Below are 26,682 nucleotides of genomic sequence, written 5' to 3' on the forward strand. Positions count from 1 at the left end.
TCCCCTTCGGGAAGTCATTGCCTTCAGGTCGAGGTCCCCTTCGGGAAGTCATCTCTTTCTGGTTGAGATCCACTTTGTGCCGAGATTGCCTTCTGATCAAGATTGCCTCCAGACAGAGATCCCCTTTAGGCCGAGATTTACTTTGTCGCCTTCGGGTTAAGATCTCCTTTGAGCCGAGACCGCCGATGTAATAATCCCCTTCGAGACGAGATTGCCTTCAGATCAAAATTGCCTTCGGACAGAGATCCCCTTGGGGATGAGATCCTCTTCAGGCCGAGATTGCCTTCGGTCCGAGATCGCGTTCAAGCCAAGTTCGCATTTGGGACATTACAATGAACAATATGGAGTTTTTTTCCATAAAGTGTCCTAATAGGTCAAAACAGCAAGCTTCCTTTGCTGAAGTCGGAAAAGCTAGCATGGAAAATGATTCAGTGAAACTTGTCTCCTATTTAGCCTTAAGTCAATTTTCAAACAAACTCAACACCTGGGTGATTGATACTGGGTCCAAATACCTTATTACCAAATACAGAGAACACCTAAACATTGTGGTAGAAAATTATGATGAGGAACTATATTGGGGATGATTCTAACTACCTAGTCAAAGGGATTGGAACTTGTACCATAAATTTGAAATTAGGCATATTTGTTCAACTCACAGGAGTATTATTTGTACAAGGAATAAAAAGGATTCTAGTCTTCATTTCTGCACATGAAGACAAAGGGTACAAAATAACCTTTATGGAAGGCAAAGTTTTGGTATGACTAAAGAAGTCCACTATCAATAAGGCTCATGCTATAGGAATTAGACATGGATGTCTTTACAAATTGTGTACAACTCCTACTCAAGCCCTAATTCATGAGACTACAAACTCAACAGAGATTTGACACAGAAGATTATTATATCTCCATTTTTGCACTCTATCCTCGATAGAAAAAATGGTGACTAGTTTGCCCATACTAAATCTAACTAATGGAGGAATGTGCCATGAGCGTGACCTAGGAAAGAATACAAAAGGAACTTTCCAAAATAGTGTTAGCAAATCTAAAAATGTACTAGTAATTATTCATTCTGATTTATATGGACCCATATTTGTACCTTCTATAGGAGGATTCTTCTACTACATAATTTTTGTAGATGATTTTTGTATGAAAACCTAGATATGCTTTCTTAAATGTAAAGAGTGTGAAGAACTCCTTATGAGGTTTAAGGAATACAAAGCTCCTGTAGAAAACTTGTCGGGGAAAAAAATCAAAACATTAAGGATAGATAATGGGAGGGAATATACTTCAGACATCTTTAAAGAGTTTTGGGAATGCTAGGATTAAGAGGTAGTTTACTAAACCTTATAATCCATAACAAAATGGGGTTGCAAAAAGAAAGAACATGGCCATTGTAGAAGCTGGTAAAGCTATGTTGTATTGATCAAAACATAAAAACTTCATTTTGGGATGAAGCCTCTAGCATAGTTGTCTAATCCAAAATAGATGTCCTCATTCACTCCTAGACAATAAAACCCCACAAAAAGCATTCATCAACACCAAACCTGATATAAGTCTTTTAAAAATCTTTGGTTGTCGTATCTACATTCATGTGCTTAAAGAAAAGAGGTCTAAGTTAGAACCCTCTATCAAGAAACAAGTATTTGTAGGCTACAATGAAATGTCTAAAGGCTATAGAATATATATACCTGGACAAAAATTAATTGAACTCAACATAGATGTCATTTTTGAGGAAGGCATTGCCTTTAGGAGATCCAAGAGCTCTCATGAGATAGAAGATTTGGAAGAGGATCATGTTCCTCAGGCTTAGAGGGAGACTCCTGAGACAATGAAAACCGAGGTAAACTTAAAGCAACCCCACTCTAGAAAAATATATATAAATATTGGCGAATCTTCCATTATTTAAATATTTTTAGAACTAAATTTTATAAAAATGTGGGGATTATCAATATTTTTAAGAACTAAATTATTAGCCAATTTTTTAAAAAATTAGCCAATTGCCGAATATTAGCCACTAAAAAATACCCTAATGAAAACAAAGGTCAAACAACTCCCTTATATGAACCCAACAATAATTGAAAAAGAGACAACTTTGGGCTAGGAAGATGATTTAGGAAGTAGGTAAGTATGCAACATCAAATGGAACCTTTAGGGAGAGCAAGATACCTCACAACTTCTCTAGTTATGTTGCCGTGATGAGTGAGATCAAAAAATCAGAACCATCCTACGTTAAAGAAGCTCTCAAGCATCAAGTATGGAAAGATGTTATTACAGATGAGTATCAATCCATTGTAAAAGCTGATGTATGGGACATCATGCCAAGATCCAAAGATAAGTTCATTGTGTTATCAAAATGGCTCTTCAAGATCAAACATGCTACAAATGGTAGCATTGAGAAACACCAAGCCCAGTTTGTTTCCAGACGTTTCTCTCAAAAAGAGGGAATTGAGTATGAAGAGACTTTTGCCCTTGTTACCCGATACACTTTAGTTAGAGTTGTAATTTCTATTGTAGCATAAAAAGGATGGAAGATCCATCAAATGGATGTGAAGACTGCATTCCTGAATGGCACAATTGAAGAAGTATATTTAGAGCAACCTGAAGGTTTTGTCATACATAATGCCGAATCGCATGTTTGCAGATTAAAGAAGGATTTGTATGGACTTGAACAAGTCCCCAGAGATTGGTATGAAAGGATTGATCACTACTCCATGGGATTAGGGTTTTCGAAGAACAATGCATATCCAATCGTCTATTCTAAGGTAGTTGATGGTGATATGTAAATTCTTATTTTATATGTTGATGACTTGTTAGTCATAGGAGAGAATCATCTAGTCTCCCAATGTAAAAGGGATGTAGCCTCAAAATTTGATATGAAGAATTTGGGTATCCTACATTGCTGACTTGAATTAGAAGTTTGGCAACAGGCAGATGGCATCACTCTTCATCAAGGAAAGTATACTATTGATATTTTGAAGAGGTTTGAATGAGAGTGTTGAACCATGTCTACACCCATAGAAACAAATTTGTACAAAAAGGAAGCAGCGGTTAATTCAGAATTTGCAAATCCCACTCTCTATAGACAGATAATTAAATCCTTGATGTATTTGATCAACATGAAATCTGATATTTTTTCTGCAGTGAATTCTCTTAGCTCATTTATGTTTGAACCAAAGGAGATATGTCTTGTTGTAGGAAAACATATTCTAAGATACTTTCAAGGTACAATTGGATATGGTCTCAAATACAAACATGCAGACCTAGATCTACATGGATACACAAACTCAGTTTGGGCTAGATGTGTGGTTGAAAGAAAGAGAACATCATGATGTCGTTTCAGTTTTGGATCAACAATGATCTCATGGATTAGTATGAGACAATGCTAAGTTGCACAAAGATTTATAGAAGTTGAGTACGTTGTATCCTCCATGGTAGGAAGCAGTGTGGCTAAGGAGATTGCTTGTAGGAGTGTTTGGTGAGCCATTGAATCCTACTATTATCCATTGTGACAATTAGAGTTGCACTAAGCTTTCAATGAATCCAGTGTTTCATGATAGATCAAAACACATCAAGATTCCTTATCACTATGTTAGAGACATGGTAGAAAGGAATGTGATTCAGTTGGAGTATATTTGTATAACTGATCAAACAACAAACATTCTCACCAAACCTCTTTCCAAGGTAAAAGTTGAACACTTCCATGATAAATTTGGTATGGTTGAAAATGTAAATCAAATTTGAGATTGAGTCTCAGTTATTCCTTATTTATACTAATATTTAAAGATATTTAATGTGTAAACTTTTTTGTTGTCGTGTGTGTCTTCGAGACTTCATGGCCCCCCGTGGACATTGTAGAAAGGTTACAACTTTCCAATAATGAACACTTGTATTTGATTAACATTGTAAGGTGAGGACTTTACACTAATCTATTTTACTATCATGATGGATATCACGTGACTTGATATCCGTGGACATGTCGTGATAAGTGATATATCTTAGACATTATGGTGGATATCATGAGACTTGATATCAATTGGTAAATAATAGTGATCTTTAAGAGATAATCATGGTGGATAATATATTTGTGGATATCCCTTGATCAAATATGGTAGACACTATGATACTTGATATCAATGCACATATCATAATATGGATTTTTTTTTTATAGAGAATATCATGTGACATGATATACTTGTGTATATCATATCTGCTGATATCACTGTGAGTTGATCTCTTTCTCACAATAAATGTATATATTGTGTTAGATACTTGGATAGAGTTTATCTTCCCTAGCTAAGAGGGAGTGTTAATAAGGATAGCTTCAGTCAAATAAGCATGAATTATCAATAGAATGATCTATGAGTCTATGCATGCATGTATATCAATATATATTGAGTATATTGATATACATACAACATAATTAAATATTAAACCATAAATCACTATATTGATCATATGAGAACTTAAATCACCATTCATGCTAATCAACTTGTTATCGATCAGCATTTAATTGATATTGAATATCATTATCTTTTCTATTTAAATGAGTATCAATTTAATCGATATTGGACATAAACCACTGCTATCGATAATGTGTATATTACAGTGATTATAGATCAGATTAGTATCTGGTTATGTTTTCCACATCACCAATAACAATCGGTTATTATTAGTTTGACTAGAGATACCGATTATGAAACAGTATGTAGACATGTCTCCACATATGTGGAGACATGTCTATCCATCATCATGCCTCTTCAAACCAATATATATTCAAATCTGATTGATGAAATGACAAGTACCAAAATCATTAGAGCAAGTCATTTGGAGTTCGTTCTCCCTTTTCTATATTCAGAAATTTGTGATACAAATTGAGAAATAAATAAAGTATTATCAATATCAAAATCATCTACATTTCTTGAGACATAGCATTGTCTCATTATTCTAGTAACAACCTGCAAAGAAATGTAAGTTAGTAAGAACATTATTCTAGAGATAATAAAACTGAAAATAACTTTATTCCTAATCAACAATAAATCTAATCTACTTTGATGGATATAGAGGCTCTAAGACATCACCTTGAAGCGGTTGTTCCATGTGAGACCGCACTCTAGTTAGCTAATCACCTCATTCTTTATAGTGATTCCTCCCAATTGGGGCACCAAATGGCTGCTTGATCCCCATCTAGGTCTCCTAGGGATGTGAGACCTTGTAGATCCTTCACGCAGTAACAATCTGCTTCTAGTGCTTCAAAGGGTTCTCAAAGGAAGTTTGGGATATCTTGTCTTGAGGCTTATCTATCAGCTCTAGATTTTTCCCCAGTTGCTTTGAGAAGCTAGCTGGGTTGCCTTGGTTTGGCAGTTCTCTTTTGCTCTCTCATATTGTTTCATTTTGTCTTTTGCCCCAAATATTATTTGGTGCTCCTGTTATATGTTGTGATATTGCTCTGTTCAATAGTTCATTAGACCCTTTGAGTTGTGTTTTCTTGGACATTCATAAAATTGTCTCATCTTATCCCATTGATCTTCTCTCTATTTTGTTTTGGAATTCCTATTGGAATGGGATCTTTGTAGTTTGTAGTTTCAGATGTGGAAGACCTCTCATGTTTGGCAATTGTGATTTCGATAGGACCAACTTCTCACCCCAATTTGCTTGTTTGTGCAAATTTGTGTAGTCTTCACTTGAGGACAAATTTGCAAAGATTCACTAGAGTTGGAGTTAATTTGTAATGCAACTGTAAATAACAATATTTTGTTGCTGGCCTACGATTTTTGATATTCATTTCTTATTAGTAGTACTATCCTTCTCAAATACTTTTCATTGAACAACTACTTTGGTGATTTCATTTATTTCTGCTAAAGATCACATCCTCATCGTTGACTACAATTCTAAGGAAGACTTTTCATGGCGGTAACAATAATTCAGACTTAGAACCATGGGTTATAAGATCCATTGAAGGGAATCTACCTTACTGGCGATACATTGTCTGTCTACTACGATTTATACTTCTGTGCAGGCATATTATAATATTGGCCAACATTAATTTGTATTGACAAAGATCACATATTACCTTAAAACTATTGGGAATATATTTGGATTATCAATGAAGGCTTCTAGTCATTCATGACATAGAGGAAACATCTCTCTCCATTGGCATAAGGAATTGGGTTGACACTCATCGATATTGGCATAGTTCGTATATTGGTGGAGGGTCGAATATTTCGGTTATCAAACCATACCGATAAATTTAATATCATTGATGGTAGTGGATGGAGAATAAGAATTCTTGTAGATTATAAATGTGTCATGGTTACTTATCAGAGCTGAATACTTTCTTAGGACTTAGTGACAATTTACAGATATCATTGTTACCTAAATTTCACCCCCAACTCAATTTAGGTAGAGTATAGTCATGTCAAATCAAAGGTGCATTTCTACATTATGCGTTTTACCAATCAAATGTCATGTCCCAAAATTTTAATGTAATAATTAAATTTAATTAATTAATTAATTAATTGGTCCCAGAATTTAAATAATATAATAATAGGATAGTTACTTTAATTAATTAAGATGGGGCCCAAGTTAATATGTGTATTTGTGGTTTCAATTGATTTAGTATATCTTGGACCCATTTTTATTTAATTGTTTCCATAGGTGTGGTCGTCGGCTATCTTTGTAAACCCTCGAGAATCTTTCGAAGGGTATTTAAGCACATTTAGGTACTAGTTGGTAAGTGATTTGGATTATTTTCTTTGTATTGCAAATTCCCATTGGGATTCACTATTGTTCGCTGTTTCAGAAGTGAAAGATCTTCCCTACTTGGCTATTTTGGTTTCGCTGGGATTCAACATCACCCTATTCCATCTATGTATTTCTTTGCTCAGATTTGACAAATTGGAGTGCTATCTTTGTTGCAGATGCATATATATATATATCTCTTTGGAAATAAATTAAATCAATTGTTTTGATATAAATTAGTGGATGTATTGTTTTGATACTTAGCGTAGCTCAATTTTATATACCATATGGCCCACCACTAGTTCCATGATCCCAAACAACACCTACCATACGGCCTAACTGCTACACCATATGACTTGACTTCCTCTCCACACATTGTACGACCATACTGTACGACATCACACTCCATGGCTCCAAATCATCGTGCGGACATAGTCCGTACATCTTCCCCCAATACTGTACAGTAATATTCCTAGTTCCACACGAACATTTCAGAGCTCCGTAGGATTCCTAATTGCATTCTAATATCACTATACAACCTCCACTGAGTTTATTACCTGTCACAAACTAATGTACAATCTTTTATTTGAGCTTTTGAGGAATGATTGATAGCCATTTCCAGTAGGAACATGACAGAATGTGGATCAGAACATTACAAGGAATAAAACCTTGGTCAATCAAGTAGAATGATAATAGCTTCAATTCATTTTGATAAATTGTGTAGAACACTATTGTCACTAATATTCATACCAAGTGTTTGATAATATACTTAAGGAAAAAACAATAAAGATTTGAATGAAAACTTTATAGTGCATCTGAGATGTCCTAATCATAAATTATTCTAAAGGTAGTAAGTTACCCATAAGACCTAGATGCATACCATAATTGAGTTGAATTTTTTTTTGACATTTAGGAAGCTATGTAACATGGCTAAATGTTTATTATAAACTAGAGGGTAACTTTGAACTGTCAACTTTTGTCAAGGTCATTAGGGCCCTTTCAAATCCTAGCCTCACCCTTGGCCTTAGAAACTAGAACTTTTCTTCTGCATTTTTTGGTGTCAATGATAGATATGGTTCTTTGATATAGTGTATCTTCAATCTAATGCTTTTCTCATTTTATCAGACTTAAAGGTAATCTCTCTAAAGTTTTACTTTATTGTTTCTATATTTATGTTACTACTTCATGAGAAGCATGATTGTTGATGGTGAATGTGTGAAAATGTTAAAGAATGCCGTATCATGAAGTTTGCTAATTTTGAGGATGAATGAATTTTTAGATTTCAACTTTTTATATATAAAACCTTCTTTCTTGGCAATAATAACATACATTAAAGTAATTTGAGTTTTAAATGTATCCTAGAATATGTTCAATTTGTGTTTATATCTCCTAAGAAAACATGTTCTGTAGTTCTCCTTAACACCACTCTTCCTGTTGTAGGAAGCATTAAGGATATTAGAAAAGTATCAACGCCCTTTGCTTGTGCATGCTGAAATCCCTCAGCCTTCAGAAGACGAGAAAACGGAGATTGATATTAGTGAAAGAAGAATGTATTCAACTTATCTTAGAACTCGACCACCTTCTTGGTAAGAGCTAAGAAAACTTTATATCAATTGAATGAGTATAAATTAGATAAATACTGCACTTGTGAGGCTAAGCTTAAATTTAGAACTTCTTTTCTTCCACAATATTGGCAGGTCATGTTAATTATAATGGATAACTATGCATATTATTTCAATCCATAAAATTAGTAGTTTAATATATTTAATTCAAGTATTGCAAATCTTATTATATGATTTTTCAGTTAGTTCAATTTTTTGCATCAGTGTAGCAATAATTTAGGAAAAAAATGCTATTATTGAGATATTCCCAAATAATCTCCATTTTTCTCAATTAATGGGCAACCGTGTTTTTAGATCAATAAAATGCAATTAATTTGCTGGGAATCATGAGTTTTAAAAAAAAGTTGCATTTTTTTGTCTATGAAAGCCACACTTTGGTCAATCTTTTTGAGTCATGTAATTTCAGCAATCCATATTGTTAGATTTGTTAAACTTTTGAATAAAGTTGTGTGCAATATTTTTCATCATCATCTTTCCAGCACATACTTCATCACCTATTATCAAGATGAAATAGCTAGAGATAAAGCATGAGAAGATAGTTGCAGACTGATGAGGCTAAGTAGAAGATAGTGGATCAGGACTCTAGAACTAAGAAAGGGAAGAGGAAATTGCTCAAAAAGAAATTATAACGAACAAACCATATAAGGATTCCCAAAGACAAATTAGAAAAGGATAAAAGCCCCTAGAAAACTTGGCTACTATATAGATGTCAGAAAATCAGAGTTATAAAAAATTTCATATTTCAACTTGAATATTAGATCTCAACATGAAGTTTATTATATTTCCATTCAGATTTTAAAATATTATGGATATAAGTTTTAAAATTTCAATTATATAACATATAATACTTATAAAAGGTTTATAATCATTTTTTTATTATTGGTAATCAGCCGAAGCCTAGATGATTTATTATTCATTTATTATTATTGTTAAGATTAATTATTATTATGTGTTAATTTCGAGTAGTTTCGAACCTAGGACCTTCCCAACGAGAGGCTCGCAAGAGAGCTGGAGTCCCTGCCTTAAGAAAGGGTTCAAAGGTATAGTAAGCTGATGGTAATTGTCATTGTACAAACTTATTCAAAAGTATAAATATTTGAGAAATAATAGAAAATGATCAATGGATGCCATTTATTTGATCATCTTGTGCAAGTGATAAGTGATATAAAACATTAGTAACATTAAAGTGTATTTTTTGCCATGAAACTAAATGAATATTAAATGGAAGATATTATTAAAAAATTAAATATATAATGTAAACAAATGAAGGTAATTAGTAAAATTAAATAAGATTAAATTGTTGGAATTTCTTTTAACAAATTACACAATGATCAAATTTAATAAAAAAATGGTTCAAATTGTTTTGTATTACAAAATTGTTTATCATGGACATTTCAAATTATATCTTTACATTAAAATGTAAGTAAACCAAAATAAAATTCTTTCAGAAACTTATGTACAATTTTATTTCCTTTAAATTCTTTATATGTATTCTTCTATTAAAAAATAGTTAAGCAACTTAAAATGTGAGTAAACTGAAATAAAATTCTTTCAGAAATTTATGTACAATTTTATTTCCTTTAAATTCTTTATACATATTGTTCTATTAAAAAATAGATAAGCAACTTATAATTTTTTCATTATAACTATAATTCAAATTCTCCCAATTTAGTGAAAATAATTTTTAAACTCTATACCTCACTTCTAATTAGATTACTGCCAATCTAAATTATATAAAAAATCATATCTTTCCAATGTTAGAATTAGATATGTAATTAATTTTATGATTATATTATCTAATTTAGAAAGGGAATTAAAAATTCTTCTCACACCAAAATTTTTTAATTGTATTATATTGATTGTTTCTATAAATGTTCATACGAACCAACTACTTATCCCGTGAGGAGGATATGCTATAGAAATTTACTCATACACCTAAGTAATTACAATCATACCTGAAATTTGTCTCAATTTTAAATATATAAAATTTAAAATCAATGTAGACAAACTTGGCGTGAATCCTGCAGGTTCAATGTTTTTGCTCTCTGATTTGCAATAAAAGCTACTGCCTCATTTTAAATTTTTTTTGGTTGAGGAACGAATTAGCAAATTCTCGACACAAATTTCTAGCATCAACTTTTTTGTTGATGTCAAAATCGTAAATTTCCATGCAAATACCAACCGCTTCGTGTCATGTCATTTGTTTCTTGTCAGTTTCATCAGTAAATGCACTGCATTTAATTCATGTCTATCTTCCCTTGTTATTGATTTCCCTTTTGCCTTTTTTATTTTTATTTATTATTAGCATTGGCCAATCAAGAATTTGAAAATTTTACAAAGAAATTAATTTTTAAATAAATAGACACATCTTTATGGTTTTTGATTTATTTGAACTCCAAAAATTAATTGAACATGGAAAATGGGAACACTAGTTCCCTACCTTATATAAGGCAATGACTAAAAATATCAATAATTAAAAACTATATATATAATAAACTATAATACAAATTGACTAAAATTATCTACTTCACCATGTAATATCTATGCACATATAATATAGATAAATATATGTTATTATGTAATGTCCCCATTCTGCCACTTATAGATTGATGATGGTGTTATCCTACATTGGTCTTGTAGGCTAACTAGGACATTAAGGGACATAGAGGCCATTTGGCCTAGGCAGTTTTAGTTGTAGATCATTTTGAGGTGCTTAAAAGTTGTTTTGAGCATACTATTTATAGTTGGTCATTTTCGGCATGATTATGTGATGTCGCCTTCTAGTTGACGTTAGTCAACAGCGTAGATTGGCCTATTATTGACCCTTGTAAGCTAATGAGGATGAGTAGAGGGTCCTTTGAGGGGAGTAGCTTCTTCAATAGTCAGAGTTATGTAGGATTGGTGTTAGTTTGAGTTCTACAAGACTTCGGATGCAAAACTTACTGTTTATAGTAAGTTGGTAGTGTTAGAAATGGGCCCTTGTTATTTTTAGTGAAAGGGGGTTGGTCATATGCAAATTCCTTATGCCAATTTCCAATTCAAATGACGTGCAAAAATGATGAGTAATAATGGAGTTATTAATATTTATTTGACTAAAATAAAAATTAATGGTTGTGAGCTTATATTAAGAAATAATAATAAAAATTTATGATATGACTTAAGTGACCTAATGAAGGGTCGACTTATCATTGAAAAGGGAGCCAAATTTACATTAATTTTTTTGCACAATTCCCTAAGTCATTTCAATAGTCAAATGAATGAAATAAACGAATTTCATTTAAATTGTTTAAAAGAGCTTTTAGGGAGTTCAAACTTGAAGAAGGCTATATATATATATATATATATATATTTTCAAGATATGGGATTTCAGCATTATTACATTTTGATGAGTTTGAACTTGTTTGGAGAACGGGGAATTTTTACTTGCAACAACCATTGGAGAATGTAGTTCTTCTGTGAGCGACCACCTGAGCTGGTGAAATACCCAATGAACTTGGTGTATTTTTGAGGGTTTTAATCAAAGGCTCTATTTGGATTTCAATTGGATGAATTTGGTGAAGTTTGGATCAGATTTAAGAGACAAGGTTGCAGTTCGTTTTCAAATTGAAAGGGGTTATTTTGAAAGGTTTATTTTCTGCTACAGTGCCCATGAACAGTGTGGAATAGTAACCATGAACAGTGCAGTATAGTACCCATGAACAATGCTGCGCTAGTACTTGTGAACAGTGCACTACAGTACTTGGGTCAGCAGCTTGGGCATTTATATCAGGTTTCTTATTAGTTACACTTGATTTTTTGTATAAGCATTCAATAAAAAGTTATAGCTTCCATTGTAAGAATAAGTATTTGTTTGGCATTTGATATAGCTATCTATCATTGCAATATCTCTGCCTTATAATCAGTGTAATAGAAGTAAATTGATTTTTTATGTCAAAACCCTCAAAAGCAAAAAAAAATAAAATTGGAAAATACAAAACCCAAAAATTACAACCATTAATCATAGTTGCAGGTGATAGTGAGTTCAATGATTGAACCGGTTGGGGTTCTTACATTGGTATCAGAGCTATGATCCTTCCACCTCGAAGGTTTGGGACTCATATGCAGCTACAAGAGGTTCTACCTCATAGATACTACACTCGTGGGAGATCTTTGTTTGACAAGGAACAAGAATTTGACAGGTAGTTGAGCACCACGTGTGACAGGAAAGGATGTAGACAACCCATAGTCAATGGGAATGAGGATCCGGAAATAAGGTTATTTTTCAGAGCAATGGTTACAGAATAGCAACAGATGGCTTAGGTCTTGTAGGTACTCACCACCATGGTTGAGTACATGAAGCCACGAGATGGACCAAATTAGGAGCAAGGGGATAGGAGGAGTGCAATAGGATCACTTAGAGGTCATAAGACTCATTTTGGGACAACAGACAAGCCTACTCATTCTACCTTCATTAGGGATGAGCCTGATGTAGCACTTGCATAAGTAGGAGAGGAAATGTTTGCAGATATCCTCATGGCTGCGAATGACGAATAGAAGTTATTAGTTCCACAAGTGTGAGAGAGGATGACCTTTGAGAGGTTTTTGAACCTGAGGAGAGAACACTACCAGACAGTTAGGCAAGATAGGAGGCCCAAGAATCAGAACAGTGAATTGAAGTGTGCTACAAGCAAGCTTACTTTTCCTACATTTGATGATAGTGGCAAGATGGCTGCTCAAGCTTAGATCCATAAGCTTCATATATTTCTAGCCTTGAGACCTATGATAGAGATTGATGCCATTAAATATGCCACCCTGCATTTGGAAGGAGTTGCACAAGATTGGTGTTATCATGGGATGGTCACTCTCCAGCATAATCAAGTGACAACCTATCAAGACTTCGTGGATAGACTCGTGAAATATTTGATAAGAAAGATCTAGAAGTTTACTTTAGAGACTTAGCACAACTGAAACAAACAAGAAACTTCGATCATTTCGTCAATGAATTTCAGCGGTTGGCAGTTATGGTGTCAAATATCTCAGAGAGAAGGATGACAGTTTTGTTCATTGAGGGCTTATCTAAGCCACTGAAGGATTGGATAAAGGCTTTTGATACTAGTTCACTACAAAAAGCCATGAAAAAGGCAAGGAGTATGGAGTATGCTGTGCCAACTAATAAAATTCAGTCTTAAGGTGCATCCACAATGCCAACTAATAAAATTCAGTTTTAAAGGTGCATCCACAAGCGCAGATAGTAAGCCATTCTACAAGAAGCCTGAGAGAATTAATTTTAAAAATGAAACAAAAGGAAAAATTTCAGCACCTTGACAAGGAAACACTTTATGATTTGTGGAAGAAAAAGTTGTGTTTCTAGTGTAAAGGTCCATTTGATGCAAATCATGATTGTCCCTTAAGACTCAAGGGTAAAGCGAACCGTATTATGTGGGCATATTATAAGGATTTAGAATCTGAAAGTTCAGACCAGCAATAAGATTCAGAAGAATCTGCAAAGGAAAAAGAAGAAAAGGATCCTTAAAAATTGTCCAAAATGGAGTCTCAGGATGAGGAAGTAGAAGGGAAGCTCAATGAGACTCATCTCACTAGCATTTAATAGGAGGAATCATTCTGAATGAGAGTACTTGCGGGACAGCGAGTTATCACTTTGGTTGATACAGGTGCTACTCACAATTTTATCGATGCTAGATTGGTAGAGTAGTGTGGGATACAAATAGAGGAGTTTGGAGGCATTAGAGAGAGGCTGGTTCATGACTTTGTTTGAAGAACTATCGGTCTCAAGCTAACTCATGGACCCAAGAACCTAACTCCTAGATAAATGTACTAGGAAGCAAAATTTAAATCACCTCGCCCTGGAATAGAAAGTAAAGGTGAGAGATCTTAAAGAAATTGAAGACCAACGCCTTGTTCTTTCTCATGTTCATCGTTAGGTGTCAAAGATCACAAAAGAGGCAAGGCCATCAAGTAGTCTCTGAAGCCCATCCAGAGAAGGGGCACCATGACCACATCATCTACGAAGAGCAGAATAGAGATTTTGTTGTTAGCAATCCTCTTCTAAGTGTGTTATGCCATCGGGATTAGTATAACAAGTGTTAAGGTTGTTAGTTAGTAACTGAAGCGCATTTTGTTATGACGCAACAATTGGGTCGCATCCCTTTGGGATCTATATGCACACTCTCATTTGGGGGAGAGGATTCATTCACTATTAGTCATTACTCTCTATCTTGTATTGGCATATGATGTACTTGAAGCATTAATGAAATATACATTTGGTTCTTGAAGCATTACATATCTTTCCATTTTATGTCTCATGTCTTGTACTATAGCATGTATTGATCCAGTTTACCCTACATAGTAAACAAGATCAAGGCCTAGTGTATGTAACTATTGTTCCTAGGGAGGAAGTGTGTTTGCAAGAACCCCTCCATCTTATCAATGTAAAGCCCAAACAAAGTGCAAGACAGAGGGTAGCCCTGCTTCACCCCAATGATGATATGGAAGAAGTCTAACATCCCGTGAGGGGTTCTAATGTAGCCAACCATTGTCTCATATAGTCTCATAATGGCACTCGAAAGAGTTGTGAAGATACCAATGTCGTGTAGTCTCTGAAACAAAGCAGTCCTAGGAACCGAATCGAACACCTTGCAGAAATCTACAAAGCAATAGTAAACCTTCAAGGAGTGAGGGCGTGCTTCATCAATAATAGTTCTAGGAGTAAGGATGTAATCTGTGGTCTCAAAATCTAGTCAGAAGCTTAACTATCCCCTAGCCTGAATATGTCTCTAATCAAGCTCCTTGGAAAGAATGTCATGTAAAATTGTGGCATAAAGCTTAGAGAAAGTGCGCCTCACCATGACGGTCTTGTAATTGTTGGGATTCAACATAGCCCATGCCTTGTGAATTGAGTGAATGATATGGTATGAGCAAGAGGAAGGGAATCTTGTGCAAACAACCTTGTTAAGAAACTTTGTGAGAAAAGTTTCCAACACCGCGATGCCAATCTTGAAGTGTTCCTCTTGGAATCTTTCCTTGTCTACAACCGTGCTACTATTCATGGATTTGATTGCCTCATTGATATTGGTGAAGGTGGAAAGATGGTAGTGTGGGGGGAGCGGCGATAGTGATGGGGAGCTAGCTCGGGATAACGCAGAGGGTGGAGGTGTGGGAGATCAAAGAAGTCTAGTTGCACGGATGAGGGAGGACTTGCGAGGAAAGAGGGTGCACCAAAAGGCCTTGGAGGATTGGAGAGAGGTGGAAAGGGACTAGTTGCGACAAAAGATGAAAACACACTTCTTGTGGCGGAGGAAGTGGCGAGAAGAGTCATTGAGCTTCTGAAGGAAGTGGAGTGGAGGATGGAGGTCATTTACAAATTGTGGTGGAAGGAATTATAGTCATCATTATACCACTAGATCAAGGTGTACGCACTATAGAGAAGGGAGGGGAACTAGTGGGTGGTGGGATAGGGGAGGAGAGGAGAGCAGCCTCTCAAATGGAAGTGTTGAGGTGATCAAACAAGGATGAGGTGCTCTTATATGGGGGGAGACAATCTAGAGGGTACAATTGCCTTAGGTACATGTTGAATAGGTTATGGTCCCCATCACCAAAACTAAGGGAGGTGCGGGAAGCAACAGGGCATTTGAGGGTGGAGGGGAGGGGGAGGCTTGTAAGGTGAGGCAAAGGAGGGTGTGGGCGGCAAGGGGGTGTGAGTGACAATGAATCAAATGAAAGAGGGAATGATAGAGGCCGACAAAGACATAGTCCACAATGCTTGCACCCCTGTAGTGAGGCCAACAAGTGAACCAACTAGAGTTGGGGAGGCTTTGGAAGTTCATTACAACTCACTATGTCCAAGGACATGCACAACTGTAGCAAGTGGCAGTTGGATCTTGTCCAAGGAATCATTGGCTTCCTCTGGAAGCGTAGGGGGGTCAAGTCATGCATAAATGTAAAAATTGGATCTGACACATGGTCGCATAGAAGGGTATGCAAGTCATGAGTCCATCCATTGAAGTCACCAACATTAAGAATATCCCCCAAATCAAAGAATCTAGTGATGTTTAATAGGTTTGTGAAAGGGTCCACCTTTTGCCCATTGTAAATAGCATACAAAGAGATGATCTATAATGTCCCCTTTTAGGATCACTGTTTACTTTGGCTTTTCTCTCAAAATGTAATTAATAATCTTCTATTATTGGTCCTAAATTCTTGTCGTAGAATGAAGTCTCCTGTATTGAAATGGTGACCACCTTTCATTAGAATTGAGTAATATGTAATTCCCCAAATTTCTCTCCCTTGTCTCGAAAATGAAACATTCTTCCTTTATATCTTCCAAGGTGGAGAATAGTTACACTTGTTCATCACGTCTTCTTTTTGCAATTGTCACAATACTTTTACAATTACTATACCTTTGAAGAGTCACAAAACTTCATTATTATAGCCCTTTGGAAGAGTCAAAACCTTTCATAATTACCACCCTTTATAAGAGTCACAACTGTTGATCATTGTTGCCCTTTGAAAGAGTCATAACTTTCATTATTGCTGCTCCTTTAGAAGAGCCACAACTTTTTAGATTTATTAATCTTTATTAATTCATACACTCTTTTTTCTTATCTTTTCTCCACCCCTTCCAAATAAAGTTCTCTTCTGCCTTTTTATATCTCATGTTTTTAAGGGAGTCACAACCTTTCATTTCGTTCCTCTTGAATCTTTAGTAACTTATTTAAGTTTAATTATGTTATATTCCAATTCTATTAGTTTATATAATTTATTTTTATTTCTATTCTTTTTTATATTCAATTAATTTTATTAGTATTAATTACTAATGATTATTGGTTAATTAACTAACTTTATTTTATTTTCATATTTTTAAGATCATTGATTTAACTATATTATAATTATATTTTTCTAAATAATATTATTCATTTAATTCTTTCTATTTAGTAATGTTATTTATCGATCATTTTTTTCTCTATTATTATTTATTAAATAAATTATTTTACTAAATTATTTATTTATTTTATTATATTTTAATATGATTTTGTTATGATACTAACTATATACTAATAATTGATCAACATTTGATATTATTATATTTGTTATATTATTTTGTATCTATGATGGATTTATTATTAATGTATTTATTGAAATTTGAATTATTATGCTTGTTTATTACTATATAGTATATATCTATTTATGTCTAATATTGTCATCTACTTTTTGATTCTTCCTTTTAATAAGAGGACATCAATATCGGGGACATGATACGACAGTAGAAAGTAGAACATTGTAATGAAAAGGTCTTTAAGGCACGAAGGCTCTTGGTGAACACAAACCTACACATATCTAGTGAAACTGTCTGAGTTAACCACCAAAGTCACCTTTTGGAACTAAATGTTGATTGACGAGGTAGGAAACCCCTCCCGAACCCCCAACACCCCCTAAACTCCTAGTGTCATCCCTCTAGCCAAAGAACTAGTGAAAGCCCATGACATCAAGAGCAGGACTCTAAAGGTTCTCGGTGCCAAAATGGTCTACAAAACTCCTGAAGAAAATCTAACAAAGACTGAAACTTACCATTACTGTTACAACTATTGATGTGTAAGGAACCAACCCTATGTTCATTCCTGTTGAGATGCCTCAATGGGCATATTTTGGCAGTCCTAGCCACTGGCTTACCCACCCAACTAGGGAAGAAGCTATCCCGAATCACTGCTCTAAGGTTATGTATCACAACCCACTTGCCATAGTAACTTGTTGCTGCAACAAAAGCGCAACTCAATTACTTGTGATTTTGTGAGATACTTGTCTCAATAAATCTTTGAAGGTAGAGGGAAAAGTTTCCTACTAGTCCTAAGAACACAGAGTCTATCTAAAGAATTTTGAAATCATAAGAACAAGGTGAAATCCTACCCGACACATGCTTTGTCAAGAGAAATATTAGAAAGCTCCAACTAGTCACAAAGAAATGCATATGCGACATCTAGAGGGTTGGTGGTAATAGGCAGTAAGAAAAAGACCTTCAAGTTAAGCTCACTTTCTCTTTTAGCCCTCTCATCCATGAATTTAAAGTGGATAAGATCCTCCACCCAAGCTAGACGAGGAGGAGCTAGCCAACTTCTAATGCAAACTGATGCCTATGATTTCAGCTGGGAATCTATTTTTTTTTAGTGAGGCTTGTTTTTTGTACAATTCACATTGCATTTCTTTTTTATTTGCTTGTACCATCTTAAATTGGAAGAACCTCCTTTTAGTGATGGTTTAGCACCCATTTAATGTGATTCTGTCATTTATTTGCATTTATCTTCTTTTCTCCTCCATTTAAATTATTCATTTCAACTCATTGGACCTTTAATTAATTTAAAATCAATATAAATGGATTGGACTTTTATTTCTCTTAAATATTGTGCCCTCCTTTATTAATTAATTTAAATTAATATTTTAATTTGGTCTTATGTTAGATAATGTTTTATTTCCCCTATAAATTGGGACCTTTATTAATTCAAATTAATAATCCTTTATTTTATCCTCCCAAGAAATCTTATTATGACCAATCATTTTATTGCACCACTTTGTGATCTTTATAAAAGGGAGTTTTCTTCTTTCATTTTCATATAGAGAAAGATAATTCATGCATCCATCCCACACTAGCACTCAAGCTTTCAAGTTTTCAAGCATTCAAGTCATCAAGCATCCTTCAAGCAATTTCTCTGTTCAAGATCAAGGATTCAAACATTCAAACAATTGAGGGAGTTTATCTTCAAGATCTCCTTTAATCCATTCAAGGTCCATTGTACATTTTCTACATCCATTCATCTTCATCTTCTTGATCCAAATCAAATGGTGAAGTAAGCACATTACATCCAATTCAATAGATCCTACTATTGTAAGGTGAGTTCATATATTTACTTTACATTTTTGCAATTCAATTATTTCAATTCAAGGTTAGTTCCTAAACTTGGAGTTGACCAAGGCATCAACAACAAAAACCCTTTTTATTGCAGGTCATGGATCTTGGATCGACGAACAAGTTGTGGAGTCGGATACCATTTTCAGTTTTCTTTGGAACTGCAAAGTCAGATTAGCATTTCATACAATTTTATAGGGCTGAAGTAGGTCAGCACTGAATTCAGGGCCCACAAAGGTCACTTGCCTAAAATCGACCTTGTTTGAGGAGTTTAACCATGTCAAATCACCGAACGATTTTTGGGTTTTGTTCGTCCTATAGTTTACTGCAGAGCAATGGGAATTAGCCCTTTCAAAGGTCATTTAATAGCCCGTTTATAAGTTTTTATTTCACAAGGTGAGTCTCCTTTCCCTCTTTATTTCAATATACATTTCTATTTCCTTACCTTTAACTCTTACTTTGCACATCCACTTAGTTTCTCTTCATAGCCCTTGCTACATTAGGGTTTTAAGGACTTTTGCATTCATTCTCCAACCCTATAACCATTAGATCTTTGTTTACATTAGTGCCCCTTTATCACTTAATTGGCACTAATCTTCCTAGATCTAGTTACCTTAAAGTTGGGATTGAAAGGATCAATCTCCTTAACTTTCCCTTTGAGGTACAATGTTAATCAATCACCCTTGAAGTGTGAAATAGTTGAGACCTATTTCAATTGCTTCACATTTCACCCTTGTCCTCTGCTTAATCTCAAAGACCTTCTTAACATGTGAATCTAATAGTTGTTTGCAACTAGTAAACTCACTGATAGCACAGGAAACAATGGCTGATGTTTCAGTAACTTGGTTGTGGTACAAGTCAAGTTTTATTTGCTTCATTTTAGTGCAATCCGTTTTGCATGAATTAACTTCAACATATAACATGGTAAGTTTTTCTGAGAGTGCCGTTAATGTGTTTTTGAGAGATTGGTTCTTTGATTCAAGAGTAGACACATGGTGTAATGACCCTCTCTATAAAGGCCACAGAAACCCTCAAACTGAACTTAGGAATTTTGTCAAACACTTGGCGTGTAACAGTAACAATATTCAGAATATGGTAATTTCAGATTTGATACTTTCAGAATATAATCACAGAATTACAATATATATAGAGCCATTGAACTATATTTCAATTACAATGCAATAAATTCTGAAATTTTTTATTACCAATTCTGGATTGATTATTACAATGACTGTATGACAGCAAATTTACCCAAAAATTGACATATATTTCAGAATGCAAGAACCTGGTTTGAAGAACTATGGAAGAACACCACGTTTTGCTGTAGATCGTTGATGAAGACCTCCAACCGCACCCCCAAACTGTCCTTAATTTGCTGCTGCTGCCCAAACTAGCAGGGCCGTACCAGGCCGTACCTGTACGGCTGCTGAAATAAAATAATATTAGGGTTTTGGGACCCCCAAATGCAAGGAAAATGGGCGCCTAGGGTTAGGTAGTAACCCTGTAAAACCATAAAAAATAACTCCAAGGGGTTGAGGAGATATGAGCAATTATGTGGTTCCGAACCCTGCTTTGCCAATTCTGAAAATGCACTTATTCTGTCTTCAAACTCTTGTCAAATGCTTCTCCAATGATAGGGCAAATCTGAAATCCTTATTCCAACCAAAAACAAACCCTAACAACGAATTCTCAATAAGCTCCAATGAGATGGCTGAATATCAACTCCAATTATGCAACAATTCAGGGATATTTCACACCCTCAAAGTCGCCAATCCAAGGGAGTGATTCGTTCCCAAAGATCGAATAATTTGCAGATCCAAAGTCCACAAATGTCTTCACAATGAAGAAGTAGAAGAGTTCTCCAATCCAAGCATGTCCAAATGAGAGGCCCAACCCTCTATTTATTCACTTTTCTAAGAAGTTGCTAGAACTTCTAGAAACATCCTTTATAAATCCTCATTATAATGCACTTTTTATAATAAAGTAATTTTATAAAATAAAAAGTGCAACTCAAATTAAAATTATAACATGTGGGCCCCAATATCACATAATGATAAAATATAACCTCTTAACACTTCTTCAAGAGCAAGATATGACTATCTGATCCGCAGAATTGACTCTCTTTCCACACCATTTGCCTACGAGAGTCTGGAATAGGCAAATCCATGATCAATGCCATGTCGAACTAAAGAGGGGACATTACACATGGTCTAACAATTTGGAAGCAGAATCAACTTTTATGTGCTCATATGTTTGCAATGGGGTTGAAGAAACCACCATGTCTCCTGGAATAGTGCAAACAAAAAATTCTTCATGCGAGGCCTCGTGATAACACACTACAACTTCAAATATCAATTTACATATGTTCCCATACCCATTATGCACAGTTTTCTTTTTGCATATGGCTCCTAAAAATGACTGCAAACCAACCCTTCTATACTATTTGATAGATTGACAAACACATCAACTTTTTTACCCTAAACATTCAAGAGCCATTCATTGAAGAATTTTCTTGATGGTAAGGTGCCTTTGTCCATGAATGCCAAAAAAATGCCAACATTTTTAATCCATCATCTTCCCTTTCAACATCTTCAATTACTTTAATATTAGAATCCTTGTGTAGAGTACTAAGAAAAGAAGGCAACTTACTTGGCATTCAACAGATGTTCACCATTGATATCACTTTTCTTTCCAATCCTCTTCAAATTTGATCTCAAATCTTTCTGCCTTCAATTATTGTAGTGTCCCAAATTTAGCAGGTCCCAGGAGCATGGGTATGTTTGTTAATCATCATGATGCTCATGAGTTGATACTTGGATTTGAGGGTCTCTATTGGTATGAAATCAAGGCTCTTAAGATGAATTCATTATTCTATTGCTTATATTATTTGATGGCTTTTCTTTGTGTTTGGAGAAGAGATTGAAACAAGGGTTTCAACATTGTTGAATTGTGAATTCTTCACCATTTCAACTGTTTGAATTTGTGAAACACCAAGTGAATTGTGCTCTATCTGTTGAGTATTGATCTGAGATTTATCTGAGGATCAAATCGTGTAGTTGTATACCATTCAATTAATTATCTGACTGCATTTTGGAGAGGAATTGAAATGAGATTGAAGACTTACATGGGTTTGAGGAGTTGTGGTTGAAGAAATGATGGATTTCTTCCAATCTTTTCAGCACTTTGAATTGGTTCACCATTGCCAATGAATTGTATCTAGTAATCTGATTTCTGGTCTGCAACTTGATCTGGGGTTTAAAAGACCTTTTTATGCTGAGAAATAATTATCACTTGGTGCAAATTAATCCATGGTTTGGAGATATATTTTGTGCTAAGAATTATTTATTATTGCTGTCAATCGGTGAGAGAAGGGACGGCTATCACAGTGGGTTATAGTTCTGCCATTCCAATCAGTGTTTGATATCTTTAATGGCATTTTAGAAGGGTGACATGCAAGTTTATGCTGGCAGCATTGAGTTTTTTCAAGCTGCGATCTCTATATTAAAGCAACATCTCATGATACAAGGCTGCAAACAGTATTCCTATGGCAGCGCTTGGGCATTCATAATCTGCATATGTGGACAGAGGTTAAAATTCATCTTCATCTGCCATTAACAAGGATCTACATTTGCTAGGTTCTCCATTTAATAACTTAGATTGCATGCCAATTTTTTGTAAAAATGTCTATTGACTGTAGATGAACATTTAACATATACAAATCATGTTTATGCATTCAAATGGTTTAAAAGGATTGCATTTGTGTTCCAATTCTTTACCTGGATTTCTTAATAATCATTTGCAAGCATTTAAACTTCATTTAAAATCATTTCAAGAAAGAAAATACAATCTGGAAATAAAAGATAACGAGATAAAGGTTTCATGCAAAGTGTTTGACAAAATGTCAAACATCAAAAAATGTAAAGCAATTTGGTGTTTCTCAAGTTACAACCAGTAAGGGTTCTTGCAGTGGTATCAGAGCTTGCATGATATGTTTTTGACAAAATGCCAATCATTTAGAATTGAAGTAACAATCGGTAAGGGTTCATGACAATGCTTCCTTGCTACTCTTCAAATTTAAAACTTTCATGTATGATATCTTATTAGAGTTAAGGTCCTGTTTATTGTTCGTGTCCATTCCACTAGCTTCAACTAATATCACCTCCCCTTGGTAATTAATTGCCTTGAAAGTACACAATCACACCAACCCTTGTAGAGTTTCAAACCATTAGCCACCAAGTTCAAATTATTTTAACAGATACAACATCATCGGCATAAAAAATTCAAAATCAAAGTATGACTGAACTGTCAAATCAAGTTCTAAAAATTCAATTATAAAATGCTAGAAACATGCTATAACAAATAAGAGAAATAGGACAAAATGAACTAACCATGATCTAGTTATCAATATTGAGTTATGGATTTGGATTGATCTTGTATTTTCATTTTCTTCGGAGATTTTTGTGATCTTGTTAAACATGAGATTTCTTTCAACGTGAAAACTCTTGTTTTAAGGGAGTTTGTTTTAATTTGTCTAAATATTTGCACAATTATCATCTAGGTGAAAAGGATGTAGATTGTTCATATTCCATTAATGTCTGATTTATTGCATAAAAAGAATGTAGAAAAGTGAACGATGGAGCAAGCAACGTGTTCGATAAAGTCAATGGTCTAATGATAAATTATAATATCAATTGAATATACACAATTGAATAACCGAATGGTATAACTTTTAATATTTATGGTTCACCAAATGAGATGCAAACTATGTTTTAAACTTCAAGATTCCATGTGTCCTATGGTTAGTCCTCCATTGTAGCTATGATAACGTATTAATGACATCCATGTCAGAAAAGAAAGAAATCTATATATTTTTCATAGTTTACCTTTTATGATTGTATATATATGTATTTGTTCTAATTAATGAGACATTTTTCATCTAACCATATTTTCACCCTATGAATTGTTCTCTTGCATAGGGAGGAGGAAGCAATAAAGATATTAATAGCAGTATCAAAAGACACTCATTTTGATGGTTCTAAAGACAGAGCTCACATTCATATCGTGCATTTGTCAGATTCAAGCGTTTCTCTAGACTTAATTAAGGTAAAACAATTAGAAAGGTTATCAATATCTTTGAAATCTTGATTATATAAAGAATTAAATCAATGTTACTGAAAGTTACAAATTGATTTGTCTCTCTCTTTTCTTTTCTTTTAAGAGTATCCGAATAGCAATTTCAAGCCAATTCAGATGTGCCATTAAAGATTAAAACTTAATAGAAAAACTGTTACTTCTTGTAAGAGAACATATAGTCAAATAATTTTAGATCGCATTAACTGTAGGAAATAGTGATTTCTTGGTATTACTTAGTTGTATATTTTGGGAATTAGTGTTCACATAGGTGTCTAGATTAGTTGTTGACAAACAACAAAATATTATTTTAGAATAATAATATTTTGTTAGTGTGGTTTGTTAGAATATTGTAATGACCCTCTCTATAAAGGCCACAAAAACCCTCAAACTGAACTTAGGAATTTTGTCAAACACTTGGCGTGTAACAGTAACAATATTCAGAATATGGTAATTTCAGATTTGATACTTTCAGAATATAATCACAGAATTACAATATATATAAAGCCATTGAACTATATTTCAATTACAATGCAATAAATTCTGAAATTATTTTATTACCAATTCTGGACTGATTATTACAATGACTGTATGACAGCAAATTTACCCAAAAATTGACATATATTTCAGAATGCAAGAACCTGGTTTGAAGAACTATGGAAGAACACCACGTTTTGCTGCAGATCGTTGATGAAGACCTCCAACCGCACCCCCAAACTGTCCTTAATTTGCTGCTGCTGCCCAAACTAGCAGGGCCGTACCAGGCCGTACCTGTACGGCTGCTGAAATAAAATAATATTAGGGTTTTGGGACCCCCAAATGCAAGGAAAATGGGCGCCTAGGGTTAGGTAGTAACCCTGTAAAACCATAAAAAATAACTCCAAGGGGTTGAGGAGATATGAGCAATTATGTGGTTCCGAACCCTGCTTTGCCAATTCTGAAAATGCACTTATTCTGTCTTCAAACTCTTGTCAAATGCTTCTCCAATGATAGGGCAAATCTGAAATCCTTATTCCAACCAAAAACAAACCCTAACAACGAATTCTCAATAAGCTCCAATGAGATGGCTGAATACCAACTCCAATTATGCAACAATTCAGGTGATATTTCACACCCTCAAAGTCGCCAATCCAAGGGAGTGATTCGTTCCCAAAGATCGAATAATTTGCAGATCCAAAGTCCACAAATGTCTTCACAATGAAGAAGTAGAAGAGTTCTCCAATCCAAGCATGTCCAAATGAGAGGCCCAGCCCTCTATTTATTCACTTTTCTAAGAAGTTGCTAGAACTTCTAGAAACATCCTTTATAATTTCTCATTATAATGCACTTTTTTATAGTAAAGTAATTTTATAAAATAAAAAGTGCAACTCAAATTAAAATTATAACATGTGGGCCCCAATATCACATAATGATAAAATATAACCTCTTAACACTTCTTCAAGAGCAAGATATGACTATCTGATCCGCAGAATTGACTCTCTTTCCACACCATTTGCCTATGAGAGTCTGGAATAGGCAAATCCATGATCAATGCCATGTCGAACTAAATAGGGGACATTACAAATATCATGGGATGCATAAAATATTTATTTGTTAGGTTTGTTAAATAGGTTAGTATATTACTTATACAAATGTGTTTGCATTGAGTTTTTAAAACAAGTCAGTATTTAGGAAAGTTGGTTACAGCTGTTTCCTAGATAATAAGATATACTATAAATTTGTAGTGTATTTGATTGAAAACTTTAGAAGAAGCACATATATCCAGTTTAAAATAATTGTGGCTTCTTATCTCTGCCATATTTTCAATATGGTATACGAGCAAGAACAGCCTTAACTCTCTCACGGGGGATGGAATGTGAGTTCATTGTAATCATTCTGGCAGCAGTAGCATTTCGGTGAAGCCATGAAAATACCTGTGTTTAGTTGTCAACATGACCATACCAGTGGGTGACTACTAGAGGCTGATATGCAGCCCATAAGGCCATAGTGATAGTAATGCAACAGTGAGAATCTTCATGTTGGCAAGTTTATCTGGATATTTGATGTCGATATATCCTGCAATGAGAAAGATCTGAGTGTGAAAAATGCAGAATATGCTAGATCAAAAGATATTGAGTATGAGGTAAGAACAAGGTATCTTTTGAAGTTATAAACTACTTTAAGTATCTTTGGGACTTAATTTTGTCTATAACTTCTAGTTGTATAATATTTGTGACATTTTTTTTCCATTTTTCTTTAATAAAACATAAGTTTTCCTTTTTACTAAATAAATTATAGTTAACTTTTGGACAACCTAGT

General features: G+C 34.3%; 1 protein-coding gene across 4 annotated transcripts in view; it reads left to right on the forward strand.

The window, feature by feature from the left end:
* ALN (allantoinase) overlaps window positions 1–26,682 on the forward strand; it is a 264,097-nt gene that overhangs the window by 198,175 nt on the left and 39,240 nt on the right. For all 4 annotated transcript variants that reach the window (XM_089826352.1, XM_089826354.1, XM_089826353.1 and 1 more), the window contains 2 exons: window positions 8,179–8,324; window positions 24,231–24,357. In XM_089826352.1, coding sequence (XP_089682478.1) covers window positions 8,179–8,324; window positions 24,231–24,357 — 273 coding nt within the window. The remainder of the gene's footprint in view (window positions 1–8,178; window positions 8,325–24,230; window positions 24,358–26,682) is intronic.

The sequence above is a fragment of the Cupressus sempervirens genome, chromosome 4 (genome assembly GCF_028749045.1).
Source record: "Cupressus sempervirens isolate cs-2001-9-10 chromosome 4, ASM2874904v1, whole genome shotgun sequence".
In the NCBI taxonomy this organism is placed as follows: Eukaryota; Viridiplantae; Streptophyta; class Pinopsida; order Cupressales; family Cupressaceae; genus Cupressus; species Cupressus sempervirens.